At 50.9% G+C, this 22,192-nt stretch overlaps 1 protein-coding gene across 1 annotated transcript in view; it reads right to left on the bottom strand.

Annotated features, from left to right (window-relative positions):
* The window catches only part of LOC107107425 (matrix metalloproteinase-23-like), a gene marked incomplete at its 3' end in the record, with an annotated part of 24,525 nt that extends 3,868 nt beyond the window's left edge, over window positions 1-20,657 (bottom strand). Inside the window, 8 exon segments of the mRNA XM_015407725.1 lie at window positions 803-935; window positions 1,827-1,937; window positions 5,543-5,707; window positions 9,501-9,668; window positions 13,322-13,458; window positions 14,614-14,744; window positions 15,477-15,538; window positions 20,516-20,657. Of these exon segments, the coding sequence (XP_015263211.1) occupies window positions 803-935; window positions 1,827-1,937; window positions 5,543-5,707; window positions 9,501-9,668; window positions 13,322-13,458; window positions 14,614-14,744; window positions 15,477-15,538; window positions 20,516-20,657 (1,049 nt within the window).
* Window positions 20,658-22,192: the final 1,535 nt, after the last annotated feature.

Here is a 22,192-nt window from a genome sequence, read left to right as displayed (position 1 = left end):
CCCCTGGTCCAAAACAGTCCAGTGGCACCTTTAAGACCAAGTTTTGTTCAGGTACAAGCGCTCCCTCCTCTGCCAGGACAGATCTGCACATCCCCCCCCCAATAGCTAGCAATCCAAAACCGTCCAATGGAGCCTGAGCGGTGGATGTTGCCTTCTGACACACTTCCCGTGATGTCAGGGGGTGTGGCATATGCAAATAACTTATGCTAATGAGTTATGCTAATGAGCTCCTGCACCTCTTTTTCTACGAAATGACCCCTGATAATAAGTTAAAACATAAAATCATAAGGTGCTATTTAATTCTATAGTTCTTTGCTTACGATGGCACATTAAGAAGGTTTTAGACTTGGTTTTAATTGTAATTTATGTTTTAATGTAATCTATTTGTTTTTATGTAAGCCACCCTAAGCTGGCTCAGGCTGGGAGGGCAGGGTAGAAATTCAAAAAATATAAAAATAAAAATTATTATTAATAATAATAATAATATAACATTAAAACATTAAAATATGTGGCTATCATATTTGAAACAGCCCAAACATGATTACCCTCCAAAGGCCAACCTAAATAATTCATCTTTGCGTGCCCTGCGGAAACTAAACAAGTACGGCAGAGTGTATGGGTGCCATACAAACTGCTCCCCCCGGTACAGAGAACAGAAGGCTTGCTAAGGCACAAAGTGGCTAGATTTCCTCCCCAGAACCCTTATATTGCAGGTCAGAGGGGGGAAACGGGTTCCTCCTCTGGGGTGCCGGGCAATGTGTCTGCTCAAGACAGCAGGCGTACAGGAGCCGAAGATTCTCACCTGACTCGCAGGTCGGATGTGGAGGCGTTCGTCCCACAACGGAAGGTGATGACTCTGCCCTTAGAGATGAACCTTAACCGAATGCGAGAAGGCCGGGCAGGCAGAGAAGAGGACGCGGATGTAGAAGGGTGCTCTGTAAGAAGGGGAGACAAACGCAAATGCAAGGCGGTCGGAAGCAGGTACAACAGCATGGGGGGGTTGCATACAAAGCCAAGTCTGGAGGTTTCTGCTCGGGCTAGAAGATGCCAGGAATGTCAAGGAAGCAAAACAGAAGTTCGCAAAAACTAAACTTCTTAGGGAATTTCTGTACTTCTCAGAGGGACAAGGATGGCACTCTCTCTCTCTTGCAGTGGCCAAGTTTGCAGATGATACCAGATTATTCAGAATGGTGAAACCAAGGCAGACTGAGGAGAGCTCCAAGAAGATCCCTCTAAACTGAGTATCAGCATGGCCAATGAAGCTGAATGCAGATAAGTGGTGGAGGTCTATGTGGTACAGAGAACCATTGCCAGCATTAAAAATTATAAAGTATTTATTAAAAAGAAAATGTTCGCAAGCATACTTTTAGCACAGCACCAGCTTGAGCATGGGATTCAAAAGAAATGGGTAAGACACAACTCCTCCGTCCCCCTCTCTCTCTACATGCCCTATCAGATGTTAAAATGTAGGACAGGCTTCTTTGCTTAGAATGCTATAGATCTCTACAGGCTTTTCCATTACTTTACATTCCTCCGGCTGTCTAGGCCAGCACCTCCCAACCTCAGTTAAGAGTTCTGTCTGCTCTGATGGACTCAGCACAAAAAAGAACTTCCTTCTTGCTCCCCTGAGTTTTATCACCTCTCTTTTCCCCTCAAAGAGGCTTTTCCTGGAGATCTTTAAAGCCCTTCATGGCCTAGGGCCCATATATCGAAAGGACCATCTCTTCCCATGTGTCGCTGTGTGCCCGTTACAGTCTCCAGCCTGCCAACATCTGGTTGGTCCTTCATTACTCAGTGAGCCTGTTGTAGGACTGCCAGACTCTCACCGAAACAGGCATTGCAGATCCTCGGGCAGTGCCGCTTCATGAAGTCTCGCTGGCGCGTACAGAATCCCTGCTGGGCCCATGACGGGCACTGTCTCTTCTCATCCACACAGCCTGCAAGGGATAGGGGAGAAATCAGGAGGATTCAAGCGTGAGCAAGGGTGTCTTCTCCCCAGCTGGCTAAGGTGACTACGGGGAACGAAGGATAGGGTCAACCATAAGGGTAGAGGCGCTGCTCATTTTGCATCATCCAGTCCAACCGATGCTGGCTCAGCTTTGCCCCAACAAACCATGATGAACAGGTGTAATAAATGGCCAATTCATCAAGACTCAGTATGGCTCCCAGGGCTCAGATGGATGATGGGGAAGATCACGCATCTTGTTTGGTCTGTAAAATGCAAATCCCTGGCTCACGGAGCCTCACTTTGCCTTGGGCCATGCCAGGATGAGCGTTTAACCCTTTAAACTCCACTCTGTTTTGCTGTTCAAAACCAGACCGTCAGCTTTATGAGGACTTCAAAGGAGAAAATATGTGTTTCGGATACATATCTTCCTTTGAAATCCTAATGGGAAAATGGGGGAGCCAGTTTCAAGAGTGAAACCAAATGGAGGCTGAAGGTTTAAACATTCTGTCCCTTTGCTACAGGATCCCAAGGGGGAAAGTATTTATTTAGACTATTTCTACCCCACCTTGCCGAGAAAACCCTCTTGCCTGAGACACCTAACAGCAAAAAGAAAGCAATAACAGTATCAGCAGTAATAATCAATACAATCAATAAAATAGGCAGTATACATTTTTACAAAACAGAGGGGATTTAAAATAAACCAAAGTGGGTACAAACAATATATATATATATATATCTAAAAGCCTAGGTGAAGGGTTCTGGCACCCGCAAAGCCAAGAGATTGGATTTATACCCCGCCCTTCACTTGGAGTCTCAGAGCGGCTTACAAACTCCTTTCCCTTCCCCTCCCCACAACAGGCACCCTGTGAGGTGGGTGGGGCTGAGAGAACTGTTGACACAAACGGCTCTTTTTCAAGGACAGCTGTGCCAGAGCTTGTGACTGACCCAAGGTCACATCAGCAGCTGCAAGTGGAGGAGTGGGGAATCAAACCCGGTTCTCCCAGATTAGAGTCCGTGCACTTAACCACTACACCAAACTGGCTCTCCAGAGGAGGAGAGGATCTAGAAAGAGTTTTCTTTTTGGAGATGGCTGACAAAAGTAGTAAAAGAGAAATCTAGCTGCTCAGGGAAATGGTGTGGTGCTAGTTTGGGAGCAGCCCAGCCAGCTGGCATTACAACAGAAGAAGAAGAAAAAGGAGGAGGAGGAGGAGATTGGATTTATACCCCGCCCTTCACTCAAAGTCCCAGAGTGGCTTGCAATCCACTTCCCCTCCCCACAACCGACACCCTGTGAACTCGGTGGGGCTGAGAGAGCTCTTTCGAGAACTGCTGGTGAGAGGACAGCGCTGAAAGAACCTTTGGAGGGTGGACTGTATGGCATTGGGCCCAGCAGACGTCCCTCCCCATCCCCAAATCTCCAGGAATTTCCTAACCCTGACTTGGCAAGCCAATGACATTCTCTTCCCACATAGACGTTATGCAATTTGGAGCACTTATTCTGTGAAGCAATAGAGTCCCTTTTCCCAAGGCCAACCTGACTGTCTATATGTAACCCAGGTAGCTCAGAGGTTAAGACGATGAGCTGCAGAGGAGAAGGTCGGTAGTTCAGCCGTTCGAGACCCGAGTGCCACATGACAGAGTGAGCTCCCGTCTCTGGCCCCAGCTCCTGCCAGCCAAGCAGCTCGAAAGCAAGACATTGCAAGTGGATAAATAGGTACCGCTTCGGTGGGAAGGTCACAGCGTTCCGTGAGCCTCGGCGTCTAGTCATGCCGGCCACATGACCACAGAAACGTCTTCGGACAGTGCCGGCTCTTCGGCTTGGAAACAGAGATGAGCACCGCATCCCTAGAGTCGGATTCGACTCGCTTTTGAGCAAAGGAAACCTTGGCCTCGACCTTTATTTAAAAGTTTTAGAATTTAGGGCCCAGGGAACCAAAGGTCACAGAGCATGGGCTAGGAATGTCAGACCCCCCCCCACACACAGTGGGGGGTGCCCTGGTGCCAGGTCCCACCTAGGGTTGCCACACACACCCGATGGGAGTGGGGGATCTCCCAATTTTAGGGGCCACAACCCACCACTGGCCAGCTGGCCGGTGGGGGACCCCCGCCCCCAAAGAGCCCTGCTGCACCTGACATGCCCGGCATGACCCATTGGGCCGGGCAGGTTGTGCAGGGGATGCTCTAGCATTTGGCTAAAACCTCTACGGTGACCATAGAGTTTTTAGCCAAATGCTACAGCATCCCCTTCACTACGTGTCCAGCGTGATGACGTCACTGCTGCCCGGCATGATGACACCAGAAGACCAAGGAGAACAGGCTGGAGCCCCCTGGTGGCAGAAGGTAAGAACTGGGCAAGCCTAGCCCTGCCGCTAATCAGCTGTTCGCCTGGGGGACAGCCCCCCACCCCGGGAGGAACACCGGACATTTCAGCGATGTGCCTCCATTGAAGTCATGTGACCCAGAAGCGACATGGAGGATGTTAGGGCGATGTTAGTCTGGTTTTGGGGGAAAAGCTCTATGGTAGAAGCAAAAACTCTATGGTAGAAACCCTACACGTTTTCCCTACGCGAGAGTGCTGTCGTTTATTGACTTGAACCCCCCCCCTTCCCAACAATTGGAAAAGATAATGTAGGAGAGAGGTCTTTGGAGCCACGGTCCTGCTCCGTTACATGATGAAGGGCTCTTTCTGTAGCAGGAGCTCCTTTGCATATTAGGCGACACACCCCCTAAAGGAGCCAATCCTCCAAGAGCTTACAGAGCTCTTCTTACAGGGGCCTACTGTAAGCTCTTAGAGGATTGGCTACATTAGGGGGGGTGTCGCCTAATATGCAAAGGAGCTCCTGCTACAAAAAGAGCCCATGTACACCAGGCTTGCCAGCTCCGGGTTAGGAAATACCTGGAGATTTGGGGGAGGGGCGGAGCCTGAGGAGGAGGGGGTTTCGGGAGGGGAGGATCTTCAGTGGGGTACAATGGCAAAGAGTCCATCTTCCAAAGCAGTCATTTTCTCCAAGGGGACTCATCTCTGTTGCCTGGAGATCAATTGTAAGCCCAGGAGATCTTCAGTCACCTCCTGGAGATTGGCAGCCCTCATGTACACCAGAGACATCTTACAGAAGAGGAAGAGAAGAGGTTGGGTTTATACCCTGCCCTTCACTCAGCGTCTCAGAGCGGCTTGCAACCTCCTTTCCCTTTCCCTCCCCACAGCAAACACCCCTGTGAGGTAGGCGGGACTGAGAGAGCTCTTCCCAGGACTACCCTTGAGAGAGCAGCTCTGAGAGAACTTGTGACTGACTCAAGGTCATCCGGCAGCTGCAAGTGGAGGAGTGGGGAATCAAACCCGGTTCTCCCAAATTAGAGTCCACGATCCTAACCACTACACCGAACTGGCCACAAGTTCCATAGCGGATTACCTCAGGTGACAACCAACCAGGAGACCTTCCTGCTGTCTAACTACAGTCAGCCCACACGGGGAAAGCGGGCGCAGTCTCCACACTGACCAGCAGGGGGCACTCCCAGGGTGACCATCAGTGGCCGCTGGCCCCTGCTGTCGGTTGCTTACTGCTTTTGAAACTGCCTCCCAGGTGGGCTCCTCACCGTACAGCCGCTGGATGGCCCAGACGTCATCCTGGCCAATGCGCCACGTCCGACTATACGTGGCGTTGGGATGCATGAGGGCCCGGATGTCCCGGGAGTGCCACAGGCCCAGCGCATGGCCGATCTCGTGAGCTGCTACCTGCACCAGGTCATTCAGCCAGACGCCTGCAAGATGGAGGGGAAGAAGCTCAAGGGGGCGTACAATAAGTTAAAATACAAAAAAACCCCAATAACATACAGTAAAAATTCACATAAACAACATTTTACATAAAGTGCTAGCAAGTGCGGACCCCTTTCCTCGGCCCTCTCTCTGCGCACTCGAGGTCCCGGCGGGCCAAGCCGCCTCACCTCGTCCGTCCCCGCCATGGGGCGACGGGACAGGCTGGGCCTGGCTCCCCAGCCGGCCTCAGGCGCGGTAGCATGGCACCATCTCCCCTCATCCGCAGACCGCACGGGGGAGGCACGAGGGAACAGGCCACTGCCACCTCCCCGCTTGGCCACCCTGGTGCCTTTCCAGGCGGCTGGGTGGAGCCAGCGCATGTCGGCCTGGGCCTCCTCTTGGCTAGTAGTGGCTCCTGGCTGCTGTAGCTCAGCAGCAGTGGCATGGTCCCGTCTGGGGCATGCAGGCCGTGTGAGGGTGTCTGGCCAGTCGAGCACCCGGCCCGGGTCGCGGCTTGAAGGAAACTGAGGGCAAAAGGGTGGTTGCTGCCTCCGTGGGCAGGAGGACACTCACACAGGCAGCAGCACAGCGAATGGAGAGAGACGCCCTGTGAGTGACACACCAGGGCGCAAACCAATTTTGGAGTGTGTGGAATGTTCTAGAGAAGTGCCACCATCATTCGGCTTTTATTTATAAGGGAGATTAGGAACTTCTTCAGAACCCTCCAAGTGGGTAGTCTGAATAAAGGCATTCAAGGCAGTACCCTTTAACCTTTTTCAAGAACCATCACCATTTCTTCAATTCATTAGTTATATAGATGTGTTATACAAATCACTTACTAGACAGTTGCTGCATGGTTTAAATGGAAGTATTTCAATTGGGGTTGTTTTTAGTTATGGTCGTTTTTATCTGTTATTAGATTGTTTATTTGGATTGGCATGTACCTAGCATTGTACAGCTGTTCCCTTAATTTGTGTATATTTTTACCTCTTTTCATTAAAAAAATAGGCACAGTTGAGATTGAAATATTACTTGTAACGCACAGCATATGGTTATATGTGAGTGTAAGAGTTAGAATGATTTCAATATAGAGTACAATAAATTGTTAAAAAAAGAAGTATTAAAATGGAGGATTTGAATTTTTCATAATTGATCTTCATAGTGATAATAGAAAGGAGAACTGTCCACCAATAACGTACAATTTGTTTTTTTAAAAAACAAATTTTTATTAGTAAAACATACAATTTGTTTTACCAGTGAAACTTATCATTATAGCTTGGAGAAATTCAGGCACCTGACCTGAGTAAAAGTAAGTTAATCATTTTAATGTTATATCCATTCTGGGATTTTATAAAAACATGTTGAAGAATTTTCGATATATAAATGCATGATCATGACAGCCATTATCTGAAAAATAAATCATGAACACCATGAGAGTTTAGGTGAGCATTTTGAAGAGTTTAATGCTGATAAAACAGAAATAATATCATTGAAATCAAAGGAGCTAAGCTGCTAAACCTATTTTGAAAGAGATTTGTTCCTGTCAGGGAAGCTGGGGACCCTGCCCATGAGTCTCCATTTCATCCTCACAACAACCCTGTGGGGTAGGTTAGGTAGAGAAGGGGAGATTTGGCCCGGGGTCACTCAGCCAGCAGAGTGAGAATACAAACCTGGGTCTCCCCACATCAATGTGCAACTCTGACCACTGTGCAGTGCTGCCTCTACTGATCTGTAATGTTCCAGAGGTGTTGTAATGTAATACTCAGTTTCTCAAATGAGTGTATGCCTGTCTGTTGGTCCACTTAGGAGTCTTGATCCTGGTTGTGTGGTGGGCTAGTTGTGGCAAATGGTAGGGAAGCTCAGTATTTCTGTATACAGTTGTAGGGACTTTATTGCAATGTGCTATGGTCTGATATTATGTTCTTATTCCAGTGTGGGGTGTGTGTGGGGCAATGGAAGCTGAGTGATAGGATCTCTCCTAGTGATTGCCAGAAGTGAGATGCGTCCTGGTCTTGTGTCTTACAGATAATCTTACAAATAGTCCTTTGCATTTATATCATGCTTTCAACTTTAAAAGGATCATAATGCTGATTGTGTGAACTTAGGCAAATCACGAGAGGTAGAGCAGTAAGAGTTGCATCTGTGCTTAGTTCTTGTGGCCCTTTCTTACACACCCAGGGAAATGCTGATCGCCACTTTGGGGCCAGGAAGCAATTTTTCTCCAGGCCAGTTTGGCCCCCAGTGATCCTGGAGGGTTTTTTAAAAATCATATTCTGGGCATGGAACAGGGGTCACTGTGCAGGGGGTTGGACTAGATGACCCTGGAGGTCCCTTCCCACTCTATGAGTCTATGATTCTATAATTCACCCAGGCTGGCTGTGGGCACACCAGCCCCTCTGTCAGGCAGAAGCGCCTGAGATCCTCCCCCTCCCCTTTTCCTTCGCCCGACTTGGAGGCGAAGGGAAGGGAGAGGGGGGAAAGAATGGATCCCAGGTGCTTCTGCCTGTCAGAGGGGCTGGTGGACACTCGGCATATGCTAATAAGTTACGGTAATGAGCTCCTGCAGCTCTTTTTCTACGAAATGACCCCTGCTTGATACAGAGGTAGAAGGGATCCTAGAGGTCACCTATTCCAACCCCCTTGCTCAGTGTGGGAATTAGTCAACGACAGCACCCCACTCTGCTTAAAGGAGCGCACACCTTTTTAAAAAAATGTTTTAAAACGATTGAAAAAAGCATTTACAGGAGAAATTCTTGTGGGGCTGCAGCTATTAGCCACAAGGTATAGATAGGGACTCTGGGGCAAGTGATGCTCTGTCATCTTGGTGCTTGGGGGGCAAGAGGGGGAGGGCTTCTGAGGTCCTGGCCCCACTGGTGGACCTCCTGATGGCACTGGTATTTCTGGCCACAGTGTGATACAGTGTGTTGGACTGGATGGGCCTTTGGCCTGATCCAACATTGGCATCTCTTATGTTCTTATGTTCTTAAAGAAGGCAGACCCCCCAGAAGCCCCACTGTGGCTATGGGGCTAGAAATGGGTAAAATAGAACCTATCAATATGCTTAAGGACAGGGGTGAAGCAGAGGTGATTCCTTTCTCAGTCACGACAGGCATTCTACAGATTAAGGTAAATAAATCAGGTAGCCTTTAAGGTGCCACAAAGAGCCCTCTTTTTACTCTTATAAATTGAAACAAACCAGAAGGACCAAACCGCCCTGCCTGCCTGTCTGTCTGGAGCAGGGGTCCATCTCAAACGAGTGTATGCCTGTCTGTCTGGAGCAGGGGTCACCAGCATTTCCTGGCATCTGTCAAATGTTTTTAGAAAGTGGGTGGGGCCAGGCTTCTGATTGGCCACTGAAGATTCAATTGGCTGTGCAGATTCTTGAAAAAACATTGGTTTGGCAGCAGCCACCACCAATGTTCCTGCTAAGCTGTGGAGTCTTGTGAGCAAGAATTCTACTTTGTGAGCTGCTAGCATGAAAGCTGTGAGCGAGTGATTCAGCTTCTGCATAAATGTGTTTGCTCAGGAGCCATCCTTCCTGAGCCAAGAAAAAAAAGTGTGAGCCGGAGGCTAAAAAACGGTGCGCTAGCTCACACTAACTCAGCTTAGAGGGAACACTGGCTGCCACCACAGCACAAGGATCTTCACTGTGTGGCCAAAGGTGAGCTGTGGGCACTGTACACAGAACTGTCTCGAAGCCACAGGTGATGTTTTCCACAAAGGCGGTTGGAGCGCCGAGCAAAATTAAATCTGCCATTTGCCATCTATGATGATTACTGCTTGAACCTTCCCGGGTACCTTGCTTCCAACTGAAGCGCGAGCGCCCCAGAATCCAAAACTCGTGGTTATCAAAGTGGATCTCACCACGAGGCGGGAGGAAGGCGTGGGCCAGCTCCCCGTTGAGCCCATCGAAGCAGGGGTGCAGAGGGGAGAACCAGCAGTCGGTGTGGTTGAAAGTGTAGAAGCCTGTTCCAGGGCGGCCGAGAAGAAGAAGAAATGTATGAGTGTACACCATCGCTTCCACCGTACTGACAACGTCCCAAGTTATTCTACAAAAAAATCAACATCACAGGAGGCAGATTGCTAAAGGGCCGAGCTTTGGGTCAGCCAACTCTTGATTCGAATCTCACCTCTGCCACAAACAGTCAAGTGGTCTTGTCCGAAGCAATCTCTGGGGTCTGCTGTTTGTAGAGTTGCCATCTCCAGGCTGGGAATTCCTGACATTTGGGACTGGAGACAGCGGCAGGCAGGGTTTGGGGAGGGAAGGGGGCCTCAGTGGGGTACAGTGGCATACAGTCTACCCTCCGGAGCAACCATTTTCTCCAGGGGAACTGATCTATATGTGCTGGACAGTAGTTGTAATTCCGGAAGTAGTAATTCTGGAGGCTGGTGACCCTAGTTTCCAACCAAGGGATGGTGATGACGTTTAGCCTAACTTAATGGGTTGTTGTGAGGCTTACCAAAAAGGTATCTGGACTGGACTAGGATTGTGGGGTTTTCCCCTGGGCCCCCGCAGGGGCTGGAGCTAGGGTTGCCAGCTCCTGTTTAAGAAACTCCTGGAGATTTGGGGTTAGAGCCCGGGGCGGACAGGGACCTCAGTGGGGTACAATGCCGTAGAGTCAACCCTCCAAAGCAGCCACTGTCTCCAGGGAAATTGATCTTGCAGGGAAATTGATCTTGGTTGTCTGGAGATCAAGTTTAATAGCAGGGGATCTCCAGGCGCCACCTGGAGGTTGGCAAATTTAAGTATTTACTAGATCAGCCCCCTCATCTTAATATGTAGGCTTCCTACATATGGAGAAACATTCAGTCACATGATACCCTACAAACACCAGCAGTCTGAAAAGATGCCACCGAAGTACACCTGTGCCACCTCCCAAGGGGGTAGCCTGCAATAACCAGGAGGAACACTACAGGTTGTTGTTGTTCAGTCGCACAGTCGAGTCCGACTCTCCGCAACCCCATGGACCAGATCACGCCAGGCCTTCCTGTCTTCCGCCATCCTCTGAAGTTTGCTCAATTTCATCTTCATTGCATCTATGACACTGTCTAACCATCTCATCCTTTGCCGTCCCCGTCTTCTTTGACCTTCCATCTTTCCCAGCATCAGGGTCTTCTTCTCCAGTGAGTGCTCCCTTCTCCTTGGGTGGCCAAAGTATTTGAGCTTCAGTTTCATTATCTGGCCTTCCAGGGAACAGTCAGGGTTGATGTCTTTTAGGATTGACTGATTGGATCTTCTTGCAGTCCAAGGGACTCACAAGGTACACAGAGTATATTGCAGTGGGATTTCTATGGCCTCCCTACTAGTGTTGGGAGTCTCTATGCAGAGGCAGGTAGGCGGGGCTGAGAGACCTCTTGACAGAAACTGCTCTTTTTTCAAGAACAGCTCTTATCAGAACTATGGCTTGCCAAAGGTCATCCAGCCAGGTGCAAGTGGAGGAGTGGGGAATCAAACCCAGTTCTCCCATATTAGAGTCTGCACACTTAACCACTACACCAAACTGGCTGCCAATTCCACTGCAGGCCTGACTGAAGCCCTCCGGGGGCCTGATCTGGCCCCCGGGCCACATGTTTGACATCCCTGCCCTACGGGGTCACCATAAATTACCTGCTTCCTGATAGCAAAAATATTTTAGAGAGAGAGGTTTGGGGGAGGGGAATTCAAAGTGTCAGTCTTCCGAATCTGGCTTTGCTATTTGTGGGGAAAGAGGGAAGCCGCCGACGGCAGTCCGGGAGCAGCAACCAGAGAAAGAATGGACCGTCTCATCGGAGTGAACACAGAACTGGCCAGGCAGGATATCCTGCTGACCCACAGAGACCGTTTCCCGCTTGGCATGGTGTTAAAAGGCCGAATGGCAGAGCTGGAAGTCCTTGGCTCAAAAACTTACTTCAGCCATGATCTTCCCAGGTTGCCTTTGGCATTGGGTTGCCAACCTCCATGCGGGGCCTGGAGCTCTCCCAGCCTTACAACTGATGTCCAACCTGCAGGAGTCAGTCCCCCTGCAGGAAACGGCAGTGTTTGGGGAGTGGATTCTATGGCATTGCTCTACTCTGAGGTCCCTCCCTTCTCCAAACCCTGCCCTTCCCACGTCCCACCCCCAAACCTCCAGGAAATTCCCAATCCGGAGTTGGCATCCCAGTACTGCTTGCCACCACCACCACCACCCCACACACACACACACATACACATAGGCAGTTTTGCTGTAAAGACCATAATGAGGAGGTTGGATGTGAAGAAGAGAGAGACAAAGAGATTGGATTTATACCCCGTCCTTCACTACCCAAAGGAGTCTCAGAGCGGCTTACAACCTCCTTTCCCTTCCCCTCCCTACAACAGACACCCTGTGAGGTCGGTGGGGCTGAGAGAGCTCTGAGAGAAGAAGAAGAAGAAGAGATTGGATTTATACCCCGTCCTTCACTACCCAAAGGAGTCTCAGAGCGGCTTACAACCTCCTTTCCCTTCCCCTCCCTACAACAGACACCCTGTGAGGTCGGTGGGGCTGAGAGAGCTCTGAGAGAAGAAGAAGAAGAAGAGATTGGATTTATACCCCGTCCTTCACTACCCAAAGGAGTCTCAGAGCGGCTTACAACCTCCTTTCCCTTCCCCTCCCTACAACAGACACCCTGTGAGGTCGGTGGGGCTGAGAGAGCTCTGAGAGAAGAAGAAGAAGAAGAGATTGGATTTATACCCCGTCCTTCACTACCCAAAGGAGTCTCAGAGCGGCTTACAACCTCCTTTCCCTTCCCCTCCCTACAACAGACACCCTGTGAGGTCGGTGGGGCTGAGAGAGCTCTGAGAGAAGAAGAAGAAGAAGAGATTGGATTTATACCCCGTCCTTCACTACCCAAAGGAGTCTCAGAGCGGCTTACAACCTCCTTTCCCTTCCCCTCCCTACAACAGACACCCTGTGAGGTCGGTGGGGCTGAGAGAGCTCTGAGAGAAGAAGAAGAAGAAGAGATTGGATTTATACCCCGTCCTTCACTACCCAAAGGAGTCTCAGAGCGGCTTACAACCTCCTTTCCCTTCCCCTCCCTACAACAGACACCCTGTGAGGTCGGTGGGGCTGAGAGAGCTCTGAGAGAAGAAGAAGAAGAAGAGATTGGATTTATACCCCGTCCTTCACTACCCAAAGGAGTCTCAGAGCGGCTTACAACCTCCTTTCCCTTCCCCTCCCTACAACAGACACCCTGTGAGGTCGGTGGGGCTGAGAGAGCTCTGAGAGAAGAAGAAGAAGAAGAGATTGGATTTATACCCCGTCCTTCACTACCCAAAGGAGTCTCAGAGCGGCTTACAACCTCCTTTCCCTTCCCCTCCCTACAACAGACACCCTGTGAGGTCGGTGGGGCTGAGAGAGAGCTCTTTCGAGGACTGCCCTTGAGAGAAAAGCTCTGAGAGAACCTGTGACTGACCCAAGGTCACACCAGCAGCTGCCATGTGGAGGAGTGGGGAATCAAACCTGGTTCCCCCAGATTAGAGTCCGCGCTCCTAACCACGACACCACACTGGCTCTTTTGAAGCCCTATGAATATCCCCCAAGGCCCACCTAAGAGTATTAGTGGTACCCTCCCCTTCGGTCCACCCACCCATGCCCACGGTCTTCTGCCCATAAAGCTCTCACCGATGGTGATGTCCGCCTGTTGGGTAGGAGGCAGGCGCCGGAAGGTGAGGGGCGAGACGTCGCTCCACATGCGGAAGGCCTTGGCGATGGCTCTTTCGGTGTCCCCCCTGTTGAGAGTGCTGGGGAACTGCACGATCCTGCATCCGTTGAACCGGCAAGCAAAGAACCATCCGGTCAAAGGGTTACGGGAGACAAGCAGCCCAGACAGAGGCTCCCTTGAGCCGCCCACCTCCCACACCTCACAGATGCCAGGGTTGCCAGCTCAGGGTTGAGACGTCCCGGAGAGATGGGGTGGGGATAGTTGTTGTTGGCCTAGGATGGGGAGGATAGTTGTTGTTGTTCAGTCGCACAGTCGAGTCCGACTCTTCGCGACCCCATGGACCAGATCACGCCAGGCCTTCCGGTCTTCCGCCGTCCTCTGAAGTTGGCTCAATTTCATGTTCGTTGCATCTATGACACTGTCTAACCATCTCATCCTTTGCCGTCCCCATCTTCTTTGACCTAGTAGAGTATAATGCCATTGAGTCTACCCTCCAAAGCCGCCATTTTCTCCTCGGTATCGGAAGAAGTGAGAGCAGTGACTCACAAAAGTTTGGTCTTAAGTTCTCTCAGAGCTGTTCTCTCAGGAGCAGTCCTCGAGAGAGCTCTCTCAGCCCCACCGACCTCACTGGGTGTCTGTTGTGGGGAGAGGAAAAGGGAACGGAGACTGTAAGCCGCTCTGAGACTCCTTCGGATAGTGAAGGGGCAGGGTGTAAATCCAATCTCCTCCTCTTCTTCTACCACAGTTTCTTAGTATTTAAGGTACTCTTTTCTATCACTACAGACAAACATGGTGACCCATCTTGATTTTCTCCACAGTAAGTCATCTTGAGACCCTGGAGAGCAGCTGCCAATCTGAGCAGACAATACTGACCTTGATGGTCTGAGTCAGTATAAGGCAGTTTCATTTTGGGGGGAGGGGCTTGTGGCTCAGTGGAACAGCATCTGCTTGACATGCAGGAGGTCCCAGGTTCAATCCCCGGCATCTCCAGAACGTGACCTCTGCCTGAGACCCCGGATTGCTGCTGCCAGTCTGAGCAGACAATACTGGCCTTGATAGACTGAGGTCTGATTCAGTATAAAGCTGGCATCTCTGAGTAGACAATACTGACTCTGATGGACCAAGGGTCCGACTCAGCAGAAGGCAGCTTCGTGTTCATGCGTGTGGTTGGGAAGCGTCTGTTTGGCAGGCAGGCTCCCTATGTTCATCACTAACCTGTGCCAAGTGCAGCATGCGTTTGCGTAACACTCACTTGTATGTCAGATTCACATGGTCCCACTTATAGCCCTGAGAGTTGATAGCATAGCGCCTCCTCCTGGACAAGGCTTTCTCTGATTCCTGGATCCCAGAGGCCACTGCTACAGTCCGGGCTGGTTCTTCTCCCTGCAAAGAATCAAGGACATCTGTGATCAGAAGAGGAGGAGGAGGAGGAGATATTGGGTGTTGTAAATAAGAAGCGGGAGACTGACCAGTTATGAAGGTGCACAGAGAGTTTATATAGTTATAAAGGTGAATATAGACAGAGATATTTACAGGCTATTGAACAGCATGTCGTGCCTTAGTCTATGAGAACTAAGTCCCCATCCAGGTTACTAAGGTGATAGCTATTATGCTAAACCCCAGCCAATCTCTAACAAGGTGATGTAATCACTAGCTCTAACAATCCCTGAAAGAGCAACACCTGCTAGAAAACACCTGGCTGTAATTACATGATCACTAGCATGACAGCTGGGTCAGACAAACAGATCAAACTGATCTATAGTAACTGCTTGCTACCTCTATCACTCTGACATACATCTCAATAGGAGATTGGATTTATATCCCGCCCTTCACGACCTGAAGGAGTCTCAGAGGGGCTTACAAACTCCTTTTCCCTTCCCCTCCCCACAACAGACACCCTGTGAGGTAGGTGGGGCTGAGAGAGCTCTTTCCAGGACTGCTCTTGAGAGAACAGCTCTGAGAGAACGTGTGACTGACCCAAGGTCACACCACCAGCTGCCATGTGGAGGAGTGGGGAATCAAACCCGGTCCTCCCAGATTAGAGTCCGCGCACTTAACCACGACACCACTTGTGCCCGATTCTGTTCATTTCTGCCTGAAAGTCCCGTGTTCTACTCTGTGCCGGGAGTCTTCCCTTCGCCCCAAGGCATAGAGGGTGGCCATCCGGCCTGCTGTGCCTGTGGGGAGGGGGGAACCCCTGAGTCAAGCTGTCCCCCAGGAGTCCAACACATCCAGGCCAATCCTGCTGGCGAGGAGACAGGAAGCGTTCTGAGAAGCTGGAAGGGGGAGAGAGCTGCCCAGCATCCCATTTGGTCCTGAACGTCCCCTTTGCAGTGCACCGCTATGGGCACGCTAGAGCGCTCCCCCGGGAGTGGTGAACACAGCGGCCCTCTAGCGCTGCGTCGGTCTGCAGGAGAAGAACTAGATTCAAACCTAGTGGCACCTTAGAGAGTGAGAAGATTGGGGGGGGGGGTATAGCCCTGACCTGGATAGCCCAGACAAGCCTAATCTTGGAAGAGGAAGAAGAGGAAGAAGGAGGAGGAGGAAGAGGAAATTGGATTTATGCCCAGCCCTTCACTACCCAAAGGAGTCTTAGAGCGGCTTAGAATCTCCTTTCCCTTCCCCTCCCCACAACAGACACCCTGTGAAGTTGGTGGGGCTGAGAGAGCTCTGACGGAAACTACTCTTTTTCAAGGACAGCTCTGAGAGAACTGTGGCTTGCCCAAGGTCATCCAGCAGCTGCGAGTGGAGGAATGGGGAATCAAGCCCGGTTCTCCCAGATTAGAGCCCGCGCACTTAACCACAACACCAAACTGGCTAAGCAGGGTCGACTCTGGCAAGTACTTGGATGGGAGACCTCCTTGGAATACCAGCAGCCGGGAGGCGGGGGCAGGCTTTCTTCAGTCACTTCTCTGAATATTCTCCAGGCCCCCAGTAGGGGTCAGTCACCAGAGGTCGCCATGACTTCCAAGTGCACACACACACACACGAAAAATACCCTTGAGAGAACAGCTCTGAAACAGCTTGTGACTGACCCAAGGTCACGCCAGCAGCTGCCATGTGGAGAAGTGTGGAATCAAACCCGGTTCTCCCAGATTAGAGTATAAACTTTCAAGAGCCAAAGCTTCATCAAGGAACGAAGGGAGCTGTGACTCTCAAACACTTATGCCCTGGAAATCTTGTTGGTCCCTCAGGTGCTACCGGACTCAAATCCAGCACGATTATTGCCCATGATCCTTTCGAGCAAAACACAACAAAAAAAAGTTTCTTCTTTGCGGCGTAAACCTCAACCACAAGAATGACAAAAAAACAGCCACTCGAGTTCCCCTGGCAAAGAGAACCGGGCCTTTGCTCACCTCATCAGCACAGTCAGCGTTTCGCAGAATCCAAGGAACGGCCAGCAGCGCTGAAAGCAGAACGACCGCAAGTGTCCCCAGGTGCCACCTTGGCATTCGGGGGCACGGGGGCTCCCCCATGGCCGACCCTTCCCTCCCAGGAACAAAACGCTCCACGGAAGAGTTCCCTTCTTCCCGCGTTCCTCAAATTCACCCGCCGACGCTTCTGCGGCTACCCCAGGAAGACGAACCGTTTTGTGAAGGAGCCTGCCTGCCTGCCTGCCTCTGCTCAGCAGCCGGCCCCCCAGCCCTGCCAGATTGGATCCATCTGTCCAAGATATACAGGAACAAAGCGGGCCTCCGCCGCCGCTCCCAGATGCGGACCCCCATCTCTTCCCTGCCATCCAGAGAATCGCCTGCATCCCACAACCCCACCGCGTAGCTCACTTACGGCCTTCCCCGCCACAAGGTGTAGCAAAAGCCACTACCTTAAATGACTTTTTAAATATATATTAGACACGTTCATGGACGATAGCCAGCAACAGACTTTATTGGCCACGACAGCAAAGCGAAATTTCTGTTCTCTGAATCTTCGAGCTGTCGAGTCCTGCTGGAGAGGGCCAGGGTGGTGTCGGGGTTAAGAACGGCGGACTCTAACCTGAAGAACTGGGTGCGCTTCTGCATTGGCTTTTCCCTCCAGTGTTTTACGAAACCTACGTTGGAGAACATAAGAACATAAGAACAGAAAAGAAGCAGAAATTCCCCTCTGCACTGCATGCCGCTTTTGCTTTCTTTGATCATCGGGTTTTATGGTACCCTCTGCACTGCATGCCGCTTTCGCTTTCTTTGAGCATCGGGTTTTATGGTACCCTCTGCACTGCATGCCGCTTTCGCTTTCTTTGAGCATCGGGTTTTATGGTACCCTCTGCACTGCATGCCGCTTTCGCTTTCTTTGAGCATCGGGTTTTATGGTACCCTCTGCACTGCATGCCGCTTTCGCTTTCTTTGAGCATCGGGTTTTATGGTACCCTCTGCACTGCATGCCGCTTTCGCTTTCTTTGAGCATCGGGTTTTATGGTACCCTCTGCACTGCATGCCGCTTTTGCTTTCTTTGATCATCAGGTTTTATGGTACCCACTGCAGTGCATGCCGCTTTTGCTTTCTTTGATCATCGGGTTTTATGGTACCCTCTGCACTGCATGCCGCTTTCGCTTTCTTTGATCATCGGGTTTTATGGTACCCTCTGCAGTGCATGCCGCTTTCGCTTTCTTTGATCATCGGGTTTTATGGTACCCTCTGCAGTGCATGCCGCTTTCACTTTCTTTGAGCGCATTGTATGCCGCTTTGGCTTTCTTTGATCATCGGGTTTTATGGTACCCACTGCACTGCATGCCGCTTTCGCTTTATTTGATCATTGGGTTTTATGGTAGCCTCTGCATTGTATGCCGCTTTGGCTTTCTTTGATCATCGGGTTTTATGGTACCCTCTGCACTGCATGCCGCTTTCGCTTAATTTGATCATCGGGTTTTATGGTAGCCTCTGCATTGTATGCCGCTTTCGCTTTCTTTGAGCATCGGGTTTTGTGGTACCCTCTGCAGTGCATGCCACTTTCGCTTTCTTTGATCATCGGGTTTTATGGTACCCTCTGCAGTGCATGCCGCTTTCGCTTTCTTTGATCATCGGGTTTTATGGTACCCTCTGCACTGCATGCCGCTTTTGCTTTCTTTGATCATCGGGTTTTATGGTACCCTCTGCACTGCATGACGCTTTCGCTTTCTTTGATCATCGGGTTTTATGGTACCCTCTGCATTGCATGCCGCTTTCGCTTTCTTTGATCATCGGGTTTTATGGTACCCTCTGCATCCCATGCCGCTTTTGCTTTCTTTGATCATCGGGTTTTATGGTACCCTCTGCATTGCATGCCGCTTTCGCTTTCTTTGATCATCGGGTTTTATGGTACCCTCTGCACTGCATGCCGCTTTCGCTTTCTTTGATCATCGGGTTTTATGGTACCCTCTACACTGCATGCCACTTTTACTTTCTTTGATCACTGGGTTTTATGGTACCTTCTGCATAGATTTATGGCCGTTCAGGGGTGACTGTGCAGTCAGTACGGCATTGCCCCGAAATATTTGAATTTTTTGAGCTGCACCTTTTCCTCCCAGCTGAGAAAATGTGGAGCGAACGCTAGATGCAGAATAGCCCTGGGTTTGATTCCTCCGCTCCTGCTGGGTGACCTTGGGCCCAATGATCACACAAGGTTCTTGTTGTAGGGATATGAAGAGAGAGGTGAGTGTCAGCCACTTTGAGACACGGTAGAGGAAAGTGGGGTATAATAACCAACTCGTCTTCTGCTGCTGCTGCTGCTGCTGCTTGGTAATTTCCTGGGTCCTTGCTGACTCACAGATTGCAGGACTCCTTGAATCTTCGGGTTCGCCCAGCCACGACCTCCAGCGTCCTCTCTCTGGAGACGACGCAAACTTGTAGCCCCCGTCCTAGGGCTGCCAGCTCCAGGCTGAGAAATAGCTGGAGATTTGGGGGGCGGAGCCTGAGGAGGGCAGGGTTTGGGGAGGGGAGGGACCTCAATGGGGTATAATGCCAGAGAGTCCACCTTCCAAAGCAGCCATTTTCTCGGCCCTTTGGCTAAGATCAGCGTAAACATTCTCTAAATAAGTCATCTGTTCTTATCAGTTTAATATCTGTGAGTCCAGTTTGGTGTCGTGGTTAAGTGCGCGGACTCTGATCTGAGAGAACTGGGTTTGATTCCCCACTCCTCCACTTGCAGCTGCTGGATGACCTTGGGCAAGCCATAGTTCTGATAAGAGCTGTTCTTGAAAAAAGAGCCATTTCTGTCAAGAGCTCTCTCGGCCCCACCTACCTCACAGGGTGTCCGTTGTGGAGAGGGGAAGGGAAAGGAGTTTGTAAGCCACTCTGAGACTCCCTTGGGTAGTGAACGGTGGGGTATAAATCCAATCTCTTCTTCTACAGGTAGAGTTGCTAGCCCCCAGGTCAGAGGAAGGGAACCCCCACTTTTGGGGGCTTCCTCCCACCATGAACCAGCTAGCCAGTGGCAGACTGGATCCCCTGAAATCGGGGGGAACCCCATGCTGACCGGGGGCCTGGCAACCCTGTGGCTGCACCCACCACATGTTGTCAGAATTCCAATGGTGCCTGTAGGCTCAAAAAGGTTGGGGGTCCCTGGAATAGAATCGAGCCTCTGGAACTGCTGCTCTCTGCAGGGGAAAGGGGAAAAGATGTGGTAACATCACCTTGCAGGAGGAAGTAGCTCTCTTTCTTTGGGACGCTGTGTTGAGGAGTACTCTGAGCTCTGGTCTGCAAGCAGACGGCCATGGACCATGTGGGTCGCCTGGGAGAGCTGGAGCAGGCCTTGAGGTAATGGCAACTCTGTGGAGAAGTAGAACAGCTAAGCTAAAGAGCCTGTCCTATACTTTAACAGCTGATAGGGCATGTATAGAGAGAGGGACAAAGGATTCGTGTCGTCCCCCCCCCAATTTCTTTTGTATCCCTCGCTGTGCTAAAACTATGCCTGTGCACATTTTCAATTTAATACTTTAATCTTTTGATGCAGGGAGTGGTTCTCTGTACCACATAGACACCTACTGGGGTGGCGCAGGGAGTAAAACACCTGCCATAACATCTAGCAAACAGCCCGTAAGGCTGTTCGAGACCCACCGCGGTCAGAGTGAGCTTCCGGCCCTCGTCCCAGCTCCCGGCAACCCAGCGGCTCGAAAGCAATCAACACCAACAATGCAAGTAGACAAATGGGTACCTACCCTTAGATGGGTAGGGGGCACCCACCTCTGAGGAGGACGTGTGGTGGTGTCTCGGACAGCGTGGATGGCGGCGTGATATCGGCGGCAGCGAGTGCTGGCCGAGACAGAGCGATCCCTGGTGGCCGGAGTGGAGAAACATCGGGCGACGGCGGAGGCGAGAGACGCATGGCGGCGTGTGACGCAGGCACAGCGGTGCCTGATGGACGGGGACGGGGCCGGAAACGCACACGAGCCGTGCACCTGCGCAGACCTGCCGGCAGTTGCCATGGGAACATCGGAGGCCTTGAGAGACGCCGTGCAGAGCCAGCAACCAAAAAGAAAGATCAAGAGGACGCCGTGTCGACCCAGCCGCCGGTGGGAGAGACCGAGCTAGACGCCGAAGCCGAACCAGCAGACAGAGAGACCATCAAGGATCCCACCACCAGGGTGCTGGTAGGCAGTCCCACCCCCAAATATTAGATGTGGCCCAAGTTAGGAGTACAAGTTCTTAGAACGCAAAATATGTGAACCGCCCAGAGACGCCCCCCTGGGGGGTTAGGGCGGTATATCAAGTCTAAAGTTTAATAAAAAAATAAATAAATTAAAAACATGCTACCTGAAGGGGGAACCAGGGGGAAGGCAGGCAAGCGACTATTCCTCCAAGGGTGTCCAAGGTATTCATCTGTCCCCGTGGTGACCAGGCACTGGGCAGTGGGAGACACTGAGACGAGGCCTCTGAATGTGGAAGGGAGACTGGGAGTCCTGCCCCCCCCCAGTGGGCAATTCCTTACAAAAGGGCTACCTGAGAGGTTGAGCAGAGTCCCTCCAGGAAGCTGGGAACACCGAGAAGGGCATGGCAGAAACAGGGCCTGCAGGCCCCCGTGGGCATGTCCTTCCACAGTCTGAAAGTGTGTTTTAATTGCAGGACTCCAGGTGCCACCTGGAGGTTGGTAACACCAGCTGGCAACTTTGCAGAGGTTTGGATGGACCCAACAGGCAGGCCCAAGAGAAAAAGAAGAGGAGGAGGAGATTGGATTTCAACCCTGCCCTTCACTACGCAAAGGAGTCTCAGAGCAGCGCAAAATCTCCTTTCTCTCCCCCTCCCCACAACAGTCACCCTGTGAGGTAGATGGGGCTGAGAGAGCCCTCTCGAGGACTGCTTGTGAGAGAACAGCTCTGAAAGAACTTGTAACTGACCCAAAGTCACACCAGCAGCTGTATATGGAGGATTGAAGCATCAAACCCGGTTCTCCCAGATTAGAGTCAACACTCCTAACCACTACACCTAACTGGTGTATTGTGCTGCAGGGTGACAGGAGGCTTTTAACCCATCAGTGATTGTTCTTTAAAATATTACCTGCTGCTGTTTCCTTCTGAGAAGGGAGGATTTGGCAAGGCCCAGAAGGGAATTTTGTAATGCTGGCACTCTGCCACTGGAAATGCTCCAATTTGCTACAAAGCTTGCTATTCTATCATTGTCTTCTCCCCACTGGATGAAAGCTTTTCTGCTTCGTCTGGCACTGCCTCATCGATTCTCATGGCCCCTCCCTTCTCTCTCATGGGTCTGTTTTATCCTGTTTTTAATTTTTGCATAGAAATAACCCATATGTGTTTTTCAGCGTGTTTTAGCGTTTGCATTGGTTGCTGCCAACAGGGACCCTATATTGGAAAGGCAGCTTAATAAACATGGTTTCCTGTCCTGAAAAACACAAAATGCTTTTAC

Source organism: Gekko japonicus, unplaced genomic scaffold (assembly GCF_001447785.1).
Source record: "Gekko japonicus isolate JY-2015 unplaced genomic scaffold, Gekko_japonicus_V1.1 scaffold1994, whole genome shotgun sequence".
Classification (NCBI taxonomy): domain Eukaryota; kingdom Metazoa; phylum Chordata; class Lepidosauria; order Squamata; family Gekkonidae; genus Gekko; species Gekko japonicus.
This window is presented reverse-complemented; position numbering and strand designations above follow the sequence as displayed.